An 11,979-nucleotide genomic window follows, 5' to 3' on the forward strand; every position below is an offset into this window, starting at 1 on the left:
TATACCTGTAAATCGAGGCAGAGGGAGTATCCCAGAGCAGAGTACCCTGCCGAAAGTGTGGAAGCAGTCCGATATCGATACATAAGTTTGTACATAATAACCAGCTCCTGTTGGGTCGGCTCCGGATCTTTTTTCCGATTACCAATTTTCAATTCTTCCAAATGACGACCACCATGGGACCGCCGCCTCCCAGAACCCCGGCCACCACAACCGCCCCAGAACCCGAACCTTCAACATCCACACCAAAAGCAACTGTCCCAATGGGCCCACCACCTGCTCCCCTAAACCCTAACCCTCCCGTCCCTGAAAACCCTAACTCCGCCGGCGATGCAACCGCAAACACCGAGGCCGCAGATCAATTGCAGTCTACCGATTCAAATAGCAACGACAAGCAACCAAAATCACAATCGCAGTCGCCAAACGCTGCGGTGCCGTATACGATTCCGCCGTGGAGCGAAGCTCCGTGCCATAAGTATTCTTTGGAAGTTCTTAAAGAAGGCGCTATCGTCGATCAATTCGATGTGTATGTTATATGTATCTATGGATATTGTTTGTTGAATAAGAGGATTTAGTTTTCTAGTTTTCGAATACAAATGTTATACTGTTCAATTACTCCTATTGGCATTTGTTAGTCTGTTGTAGTTATTTATGAATTGAATTATATGTTTTTCTTTGTACAACGCAGACACGAGAAAGGAGCTTATATGTTTGGTCGTGTTGATCTTTGCGACTTTGTGCTAGAGCACCCTACCATTTCTAGATTTCACGCAGGTAGGTAGTGCACATTTTTCAGAGTCCAGTTTTTTATATTGATATTTCTGCACGTAACTTGGTGTTAATTCTGGAACGTTTTATTACTATATGTCTGCATACTTAGTTCTTTTGTACAAACGAGTAGCTATGTCAAGAGGAAGGTACTTCCTCTAACTGCAGTAAGAATGATACTACATGTTGTTTGCCAATGAAGTTCTATTAATTCGTTAATGTGAACTTCATATGGCAACTTTGATCCATCAACTAGCTTAGAGACTTATCATGAAGGCGCCCTGAAACAAAATTCTTGGGATTTCATGTATCATGGTTATAGCTATTGGGATTTGGTTTACTTGCAAAAATGATTCTGCCGAGATAATATTTTTTAACTTGGAAAATTAGTGCTCTGCTATAGTGGGTTTTTAATGTTTTCTGCTGCTAGAAGAATTTGCCGTTTATTATAGGGGCCTTTTAAACAACTTGAAGGTATGGATATTGAAAACACTAAAAGATTTGAAAGGTTGTTTTATGGATGTGTTTGTGGACATATTTCCAAGCCAAAGTACAAACTTAGACTCCTCTCGGTGCATGCTTCTTATTAAGGTCTGCAACAGTTAAGCTAATAATCTGTTTTTCTGACGCATGATTATAGCATGTAGGTTAGTAGACTGTAGAAGACCATTAGCAGTATTGTCTAATTTACAGCTTCCTCATTTGTATCGTGATTGTAATGATTAGTGATTTTTTGCTCTTTACGGTGGTGTTTGTCCATATATTCATGTGTGGAAGTATGTGTTTTTGTGTGTGTGTCCACATATTTATATGTGTGGAAGTTGAACCATAGCAACCAAATTGCTGTGAAGTGTAAACACAAAAGGCTGGTGCAAATTTGCACAGCTGTTAGAGTAGTGGAAGAAGAAGGTGATTGTCCCAGTAACTGTTGCTTGTATATATGTGTGTGTATGTAATATTGGACCTTTGTTCTTAACTTCTTATTGCCTGGCTCTTAGTTTCGGCTTGTCTTCTTCTTTAACCATATTTTGGGATTTTCCTATTATTAGTTCTCCAGTTCAACAAAAATGGGGATGCCTATATCTATGATCTCAGTAGCACACATGGAACTTTTGTCAATAAAAATCAGGTACATGTTTCAAGTAAATGGTTTAGCATCACATTTGTATGCCTTAATAATATCTGTTATGTTTGAAGCACTAGATGAATCAATTTAGCATAACATGGAGTGTCTTCTTTATTTGTTTTTCAATTTTCTTTGTTGCAGGTGAAGAAAAAGGTTTATATGGAGTTGCATGTTGGTGACGTTATTCGATTTGGCCAGTAAGTACCAAGTAGTTGATTTGATTCTTTTCATTTCGTACTACTAGATTACTAGTCTATAATTAGGTTCTGCAATGTTCAATCACCTCTCCGTGTTTGGTGTTTCATGTTTGAAATATTCTTGGTATGATTACATATGTTTTAGAAGGTTTTCTGTCCTAGTCAAGTAATATTTCTGATTTGCTGACTGTATAATCTGGGTAGAGTGATCTTCGGAGTTAATAATTATCACTGTCTTTGTTCGGAGTATTTATTTTCATTTTTGTACCTCGGAAGGGATCTATGCAATCCCGTGTACAGAGACGTACCATATAAAAGATCATATTACAGTTTTTCTGCTAATCGTTTCTGTTTGTTTAGAGAAGGCAATAAGCACTTCAGTTTATTTATTTATGTTACATAATTTTATTTAATACATGCATGTTGTTGGGTACATAGAAATATAGAATATGTGATCGCTGATGCTTTAATTCCTGTGTGTTCAGTTCCTCAAGACTGTACATTCTTCAAGGGCCATCTGATTTAATGCCACCGGTGAGATATCCTATCATTTATTTGGTCTATAATTTTATTTTTATCTGTTAAGTAATGGAAAGCCATGAAGATTAGTATATTTTTACTCTCAAGGATCATCTAATTTCATATTTAAATATACTTGTTTTGTGCCACTTTTTGCTTATTGATTTAACTATAATACTATATTTTGAAGGTTAAATACATACCTACTGTTACTTTATGTAGGGTCCGTATTTTTTTCTTCTTTATGTTAGAAGAAAAAAATGTTGTCGAAGTTGTGTCTGTTATTGCTATATATTCCACTAATATCTTCATTGTTGTGCAGTATATGGTGATATATTGTATTCTGCTTTTGCGTGGATTTTTTTTTTTTTGAGTCAAATTTTTATTTATTTATTTATTTTTTTTTTGTGTCAAGGAAAAAGACTTGACAACTAGTAGAAAGGCTAAGGTTCACGAAGAAATGAAAGATATGGAGGCTTCGCTCCGACGAGCAAAATTGGAAGCATCTCTTGCCGATGGTATTTCGTGGGGTATGGATGAGGATGCTATTGAAGAAAATGAGGTTGGTGCAGTTTATTTATCAACATTAAACACCATGGAGCTGCTTATGCAGCAATTCATAAGTTTGTCTTCCAGTTCATAGACCTTGAGCACAAGGGAAAGGAATGTAATAGATCAACTGATCAAGTAATGGGTCCTCTTAGGCAAACTAAATAGCTTAATTGCATTGCGACCCCTCGTCAGGAAGTTACATATACTTAAATTAATATGGTCTAGGAGAGTCTGAATTCAATTTCAAAAAAGGTTCTCTTTTCTGTAAACAGTTTTCTGGATAGTTTGTCTACTGTCTCCTAGTTTACTTTCTTATCCGTCTAAATAAAATACATGACATGAGATAAATGCCTATGTTTTTACTGGCAGTGATTGTTATGAGCAACCAATTCTTTTAGTTTGTTCTGCTATTTATTGTATCTTTGATCTATTTTTGCAAAAGAGTATTGTTATTGGGACTTCCGCCAGGGATAACTGAAATACATAGTTTCTGCCTTGATAAAATTGCACATGAATTTGATTTGTGAGTACTACTTTTCTGTTGACAGCTTCTTTGTTAATATAAATGCAGCGTTTTATACTATGAATTTATTGATTGTAAATTTTTGTTTTCAAGAAACTCCCTATCAGTTTGGCTAGTTGTTATTATATGTGCCTTGGTAAAGAGAAGCGAGATATTTTAACAGTATTGTGCTAATTCTATCTTTTATTCTCATGTAGGATGACATTGATGAGATAACTTGGCAAACTTACAAGGGACAGCTGACTGAGAAGCAGGAAAAAACGCGAGATAAAGTTCTAAAGCGGCTTGAAAAGGCAAGTGTTTTGTAACACTGCTTGGGAATGGGTATTGGTTGACCTTTTTGTTATCTTATCATGATTACTTGTCCACTGACTAATTACTAAAATTCTAAATTAAATTCGGTATATCATTTTTTGGCCTCTTCCCTTAAGGTACTTGAATTGCCAATGTTATCTATCTTTTCGGATCTTTTTTATATATATTGTTTTAAGGGTATATCTGTGTGAGAGAGATGACATGACACATTGAGGGTGAAAAGTTGTTCTGGTTCACTTTGGTATTTCTAGCCATTTAATTTCCTTATGATTGATTCTTAATATATTGATGCATGTGGGGGACTTATTCGTATGGGTGAAGTAGGCTAACTAAAGTAATTTAGTTGACAAGTGTGACTTTAGTTGTTTTTGGTCCAAACTGAGTGTTGGGGGGTAGTAAAATGTATTCATATCCAGGAAGGACAACTCATGCATCTACACGAAATGCATAACAATTATATATTGGTACATGAAAACGAGGATGCATCATTTTTTTATTACTGATACTGTTCTCTGGTTCAGGTTTCCAATATGAAAAAAGAAATAGATGCTATTCGTGTCAAGGACATTGCTCAGGGTGGCTTGACACAAGGCCAACAGACTCAGATTGCTCGTAATGAACAGAGAATATTGCAGGTACTATATTACATGAGGATTTTTACTTTGTGCCTGTTTATGCTTTCTTTTACCTATCAATGAAACTATAATAGTTTTGTTTTCTCTTAGAACAAAGTCTGCAGAGGTTGGTTTATATTTGGAGCCAACTGCCAAGTAATATAATCTTTTGTATTCCTCTCAGAAATATTTAATCTATTAAATTTTGTAGATAGTTGAAGAGCTTGAAAATTTAGAAGAGACTTTAAATGAAAGTATAAGGGAGAGTTTAGGTGCACGTTCTGGTAGAAAGGTTCATGGAAAGAAGAAAGGTGCAACAGGAGGTGGCGAAGATGACGACGATGAATATCTAAGGTAATTTTTATGTTCAGTAGTTTGATGAGATTTGAAGACATGTTAATTGCTATACCAACTAAGAGAAGCACCTGTTATCATTCATTTTGTTTATATCCCTTATATGTGTTCCATCATCCTCATAAATTAGCAGCATGAATATTTCAATCCTAGCGGACAGGTGGGGATAAATGGCAGTGATCAACTTATTATCTTCCTATAGTTTTGTATCCTTCATGACATTTTAATTTGACAACATAGTATTGAAAATGCTGGACAAGCACTTTGTAACTTCAGACTAAGATAATATATAATAGTGCAAGAATGCACGTACCACGTATAATGATTATTGAAGGATTCAACTTTTAGATTTGCAAGGACTAGTACGGTATACTGCCCTTGGAATAAACTGTCTACATGAATACTAATTTGTTTAATTTGTTGATCACATTAAAATTATGTTTTCTAATGCATAAGATGACGTATATGATTGCAATTGATGTGCTTCTTCCTATTTATGACAAAAATGACATATGATGAAGCTAATGCATCACTGAGCACAGCTGTTTTTTATATTGAGCAGTGATGATGACGAATTTTATGACCGGGCAAAAAAGAAAACACCTAAGGGATCTGAAAACCATTCCGTTGAAACTGCTGACTCTCTTCTTGATAAGAAAGAGGCTATAGTGAAGGAGATGGAAGATAAAAATAAGTTGCTAGTAGATGAGAAGGGAAAATCTGTGCAGGGGAATGAAGCTGCAACTCAGGTTGAACCTGAAGAGGGAGATGCATTAGATGCTTATATGTCTGGGCTATCTTCGCAACTAGGTTACTAATCTGCCAAAAAATTTCTCATTCTTCCTTGATTCTTGTACTTTTATATGCTTATATTGTCCTTGGACCGACTCGATTCTCTTGAGATTCACCGATATTTGAAGCTTTTTTAGATATCCATGCGTGACTGAATATTAGAATTCTGTAAGACTCCACCTGGTTTGAATGAAAAGAGTGAGCTTTGTTGGGGGAGACGGGAGGGATTGTACTCTGTCCCAGTGATCTGATTGTCATTCTAATTCCTTAGCGAACTAGGTGTTCTATAGTCAGATAGTTTTTATTAAGTTATTATTATGATAACTTGAATTGTACTGTAGGTAAAAGTGCCAGTTCAGTTCTGTTACCTTTGTTGTTCATATTAATATAAAATTTGAACAAAATAGTAAAACCAACTCTGGACTTTGTCAGTTTTACAAATATGCAAGAGAAGATTAACTCATGTTATTAAACATATCTGAAAATTATTAAGTATATACTATATCCTTTGTAGCCCTGTTAGACTGCTTAAGTATATCATGCTACCCTTAAAGTAAGGAGTTTTAGGTTGGTCATCTTCTTACAAAGATGAGGTATCTTGGTAAGTACCGATATACCGGAAGTTGTATTAGTACTTTGGTTCTAGTAACCTAGTGCAGAATCAGTTATTTTTTAGAGATATATTTTTTTCGCTTGATTAGTGGTGCGTTTTCTTGTCATTATGTGAGATATTCTTTAGTCTGTATTCTATTGAGGTATATCTGTAATTTTTAGTATACATAACGGGTTCTTCGCTTAAACAGTGAAGATGTGATCCTTAGTGCTCGTTTGGTTGGATGCAGGAAGTAATTTCCCTGAGATATTTACACTTCCTTTCCATAAAACTACCTGGGAAGTTTAATAAACATGTTTGGTTGACAAAATTATATGGGAAGTCTAATAAACATATTTGGTTGATAAAAGTGAATTCTATACTAATTATGTTCATTATTTTGTTTAACTAAATTTTAAATTTATTATTAATAAACTTTGAATAACATTTTTATCCTTTAATTTATTATAAAAATAATTTGATCAATATTTTTATATATTATTATTCCTTATTATAACATTGACCTAAGATGTATTTTATATAAATATTTACATATTAATTTATTAAACAAATTAAGTATTCAATTTATTCCTGACTTTTGATATTTATAAGGTTTTGACAAAATAATATTATTAATATGTTGTCATTTTCTCTTTATTATTTTATTAGATTAAATAAACATATTCTATAATTTTGTTAATGAAGAAATACAATTTAACAATTATATTTTGAGTTACATAAAATAACAATAATAATAACAATCCTATATTTTTTTGAAATTTACTAATTATTTCTACTATTATATGTGTCAACAATATATTATTTTAGAACAACTTATGTTTTTTCCCGGTATATCAAATAAAAATTAAATTTGCGTGTGTCCCACAATAATATTTTAAGTTGCACATAATGAATAAATAAATAAATAATAATTATAATTTTTAAATTTAATTAATTATTATTAATATTATATGTATATGTATTAGTATATTATTTTAGAGTGGATTATGTAGTTTTATGTTATATTACAAAAAATTTAAATTAGGTGCGTGATGCAGGAAGTCTGACTAACCGAGGGGGGAGTGGGTAAGTAACTTCCTACGTTCTGCAGCTAATGTAACTTCCTGGTGACTTCAATTTCCTGTGTTTTAGGTCAACCAAACAACTGCATATATTAGCACTTCCTAGGTATTTTAAATACCTGACTAATTTCCGGTCTACCAAACGACCTCTTAGTAGTTAGCACTTTAGCCCATTGGATATCTCTCATCCTTGGTCATATTAATATAAAATTTGAACAAAATAGTAAAACCAACTCTGGACTTTGTCAGTTTTACAAATATGCAAGAGAAGATTAATTCATGTTGTTAAACATATCTGAAAATTATTAAGTATATACTATATCCTTTGTAGCCCTGTTAGACTGCTTAAGTATATCATGCTACCCTTAAAGTAAGGAGTTTTAGGTTGGTCATCTTCTTACAAAGATGAGGTATCTTGGTAAGTACCGATATACCGGAAGTTGTATTAGTACTTTGGTTCTAGTAACCTAGTGCAGAATCAGTTATTTTTTAGAGATATATTTTTTTTCGCTTGATTAGTGGTGCGTTTTCTTGTCATTATGTGAGATATTCTTTAGTCTGTATTCTATTGAGGTATATCTGTAATTTTTAGTATACATACGGGTTCTTCGTTAAACAGTGAAGATGTGATCCTTAGTAGTTAGCACTGTAGCCCGTTGGATATCTCTCATCCTTGGTAACAAGAGGTTTAGGGTTCGAGTCTCGGTGGTGATAATCCCCCCAACCCAACCCCCCCATACACACGCAAACAACAAATATTGATCCCGTCACTTCTTTTTTATTCTTCAGGGGTTTCTTTGTGTACAATTCTTTTCCCTGCTTCCACCACTTCCTTTTCCCTGACCTCCCTAGTGTTGAGTCATCATGATTCACCAACTCCTATCTTTTTTTTTTAATTATTACTGATGCTTAATATCTTTGTAAATGGTATATTTATTTTGTTACAGTGCATGATAAATCTGAGCAACTTGAGAAGGAACTGCATGTTTTGCAGTCTGAGCTAGATAGGATACTTTACTTGTTGAAGATTGCTGATCCTACTGGAGAAGCTGCAAGGAAAAGAGGATTGCAGGGACAGCTATCTAAACCTGTTTTGTCTAATATTCCTGCTCCTTCCATGGTAAAGAAAGTAGCATTGCAACAAGACAAACAGCGTGGAGTGGAAGCAAAAACAAATGGCTCGGGTCAGAAACAGGGTGTTATTGCTTCAATCGTGGAATCAAGCAAGAAGCCAGAGAACACCGAAATTGTAGCTGATGCAGTAGAGAGCATAACCACTACATATACTGCTATAAAGCCGCAATGGCTTGGAGCTGTTGAGAAAACAGAAGTAAAATTAAGTCAAGGAGAAGCTCCTCGGAGTATGGTGGAAGGTGACAAGTTTGTTGATTACAAAGATAGGCAGAAGGTCCTGGGAAAACCTGATACTGCCCAGGTGGGTGCAGAAACTGATCTTGAAAATGCAGCCCCAGGTTTATTGATAAGGAAACGCAAGCTTGTTGAGAGGTCAGATGTCAGTGAAGTTGAAGGTTCTGAGTCGATATCTACCTCGGTGGGAACAGAAATTAAGGTGGAAGATGCCGTGGCATTATTGTTAAAACATAAAAAAGGATATCATGCGGTCGAAGATGAGACAGAAGCTGAAAATGCACAACCGAAACAAAGAAATCCTTTGAAGAAGAATGACAAAAAGCCTAAAAGAATTCTTGGTCCTGAAAGGCCTTCATATCTTGACAGTGAAGGCAATTATGATGAGTCTTGGGTGCCTCCTGAAGGTAAATTCCCATCTCCCCTGCCCCCTTGCAAGAGAAGTATCGAGTATATGAACCCGTGTGTTCCATTGATAAGGCAAATGGCACATCTTTTATTTTTATTATTTGGTTTTGCATTTTTCTTCCATATATTTAGTCCCAGTTTTTGACCTTTGTTGAACTGCTGATGCTTTATCAGGTCAGTCAGGTGATGGACGGACCTCATTGAATGATCGATTTGGATATTAGTAGACGGCCCGCCCCTAAAAGCAAAATTGGATGAACGAGTTAGATGCAACTGAAGGTTAAAATTTACCATGCATATCTTTGTATTAAATACAAATATACAGCTAAATTGTAATATCTTTGTAGTAGATTTCAATGTAGCTGTAGAAATTAATAAATTTGGTAGTTAGTATTATATGACTGAGCAAGACTGAGCAACGGGGATTGAGTTTGCCCTGTAAGTTTTCCTGTGGAAATCTGTGACTATTTCTTATGAAGTTAAAATTATAGTCTTGGTTCAGTGCAATTGCATATATATGTGTATATTTCGTGCAATAACAAAATATTTTGTTGATTTTCAAGGTTATGTCTGCAACTGATATAAATATGGTTTCTGTTTACAATACAGTGTCGGCTCCAACCCCTGCCAATGAGTATCACACAGGTATCCTTGAATATTTATCAATAAATTCATGGATGATGCAGCTTAACTTGTTTCACTGAATCTGTCATTTATGCCCTGTACACGTACATGCATCAAGCAAAATAATGTTTTCTCATTTAATCATACAGGTGTATGACACTAAGTTTGCGCTCACTTTAGCAGGACATGAATGGAATGGAATGCATGTGAGATGGATGCGCTCACTTCGCAAGAACGGAGGAGGACAGGAATGTAATGCATGTGAGATGGAATGAGACATGAATGGAAAGGTCAAATAATCATTCCATTCATTTGTTTGTTTAAGTATAAATCAATAGAATGAATGAAATTATTATGGTATTAATTTTTTTTAGAAAGAGTTTGTGGATAAACTTCTAGAAATGAAAATGTTTTTAGAAAATATTTATAAAATAAAGTTTCGGGGAAGTTCTTGGAAAATCTTCTCAGGAAAAAGCTCTGAGATTTTTTTTTTTTGAACAAATTATAAAATTTTCACCTTTTTTTTATTATAAATGTTGATTTTTAAATGTAAAGAAATTAACTCATTCATTATGTTCTGGATGGAACAAAATTCAACAAGTTAAATGGAATTGAATAAAAGTGGGATGATCCATGCCTTCAGTCCAAGTAAACGCCCTAAATTTTATCTTACCTGTCAATATTCATTCAATTCCTATGGAAGTGGGAGGCTAAGATTTGTGAAGGAAAGAAGAGATCCTGAATTTTTTGTTCTGTTGCATGAATTATAATCCGTGGATGTACGTGTACAGAGAATTAACGAGAATAACCATTAACCAACTCTCTAATGAATATGCTTAAAACTTTAAAGTCAGACACTGTGCCTACTATTTCTCCAAATTGACAGAGGCCAGAGGGTAAGGTGATCAGGATTCATGGTCATAGTAATATTTCCTATTCGAATAGCAATAAATTCCGTAATTTCTTGTCACTCCTGACGTCCCAGTGCTTTGTTTTGAATTGTATCTTCAGTAAAAACGTCCACATTCATTGTTTGTTTAATATTCTTTGCATGACGATGAGCAATAGAGCATTGAATATTGATACGGATCCATCAACTTATTCTTCTGCTCTATTTTCCCCACGGAAGTAGTAATTTTGAAGGTAGGCTTCAGAGCAATAAAGGAAATTAATTCCCTATAATCAGTTAAAGGAATACAAGTTATTAGTAAGGATAATAATAGTACTTAGAGATATAAATGGTCGGGAAAAGGAAAGCGGTAATGCTAGGGTCTAGGGACCCCAACATTTGTCATTAGTATGAGTGTACACTGTAGCCATCACACATTGCCATTTTGGGGAAAAAAATTGGGAACAAATTGTGAGGGTACTTAACATTTTTCAAAAGGAAAATCTTTTTGGTGGCGCTTTCTATATTAACAGATACAGTATGTGTTTTTTTACTAGTTTGGTTGGATTTATTTCGACTAATGATGAAAGTGGTTCATATAAGAAAGTTAGATGTAGTAATAAAAAACTTACTTTTCTGATTATTTTAAAATCGATATTTAGATATTTAGTTGCAGAAGCCTTTCAATTGCCAATTTCAGTTTTAGAATTAATTTGCCACTGTAAAGAACATTACCACTTTTTCAGGAGGGTCCACGGCTTTAAATTGGTAGGAAAATATATTGTTGACGAATATTAAGTGGGAGGGGCACTAGGTTAAAGGGGAGAACTGCTCGACAAAAGCTAAGTTATATTAAAATGTAATATATTTGATTCAAGATCATAAAAATATATGAAATTTTTGTAAAATATATATGAAATAGACTATTAAATCATGCCGGAGTCAAATGGGAGATACAAATAATCAAAGTTGGGTTATGAAGTTGAATATATCTCACTCATTTGAATTTTGTTCACATGATTTAAATATCTGCTTCATAACTTTTTTTCTAAATATTTTAAACACATTATTTATTTTGCAATTTAAAATGAATCTTATTACGTTTCACATAACCTAACATAGGTATTATATGTGGAAAAATAAATATACAAGATCACAAGTAATCACATGCCATAATAAAAACCAATTTTATAGTGGTGCATCAAGAATATACCCCAAATATATTATTATTATGTTTTTTTTTTGAAAGAGATATTATG

General features: G+C 34.0%; 1 protein-coding gene across 10 annotated transcripts; it reads left to right on the forward strand.

Annotated features, from left to right (window-relative positions):
• The first annotated feature begins 10 nt into the window (after positions 1-10).
• LOC108207925 (uncharacterized) lies at positions 11-10,290 on the forward strand. Of its 10 annotated transcripts, none has more exons than XR_001804242.2 (14): positions 11-523; positions 686-771; positions 1,815-1,894; positions 2,033-2,088; positions 2,574-2,622; positions 3,023-3,169; positions 3,880-3,975; positions 4,519-4,632; positions 4,823-4,965; positions 5,528-5,775; positions 8,379-9,206; positions 9,382-9,645; positions 9,771-9,852; positions 9,981-10,290. XR_001804242.2 is itself a non-coding variant. In XM_017378358.2 (12 exons), the coding sequence occupies exons 1-12, from the start codon at positions 162-164 to the stop codon at positions 9,429-9,431; spliced, it is 2,259 nt and encodes a 752-aa protein (XP_017233847.1). In that variant the 5' UTR covers positions 11-161; the 3' UTR covers positions 9,432-9,769. The 10 variants fall into 10 exon arrangements, 1 of the variants encoding a protein (XP_017233847.1); XR_010289141.1 differs by having other exon boundaries at positions 10,012-10,290; XR_010289140.1 differs by having other exon boundaries at positions 10,015-10,290.
• Positions 10,291-11,979: the final 1,689 nt, after the last annotated feature.

This window comes from Daucus carota, chromosome 2 (genome assembly GCF_001625215.2).
Source record: "Daucus carota subsp. sativus chromosome 2, DH1 v3.0, whole genome shotgun sequence".
NCBI classification, from domain to species: Eukaryota; Viridiplantae; Streptophyta; class Magnoliopsida; order Apiales; family Apiaceae; genus Daucus; species Daucus carota.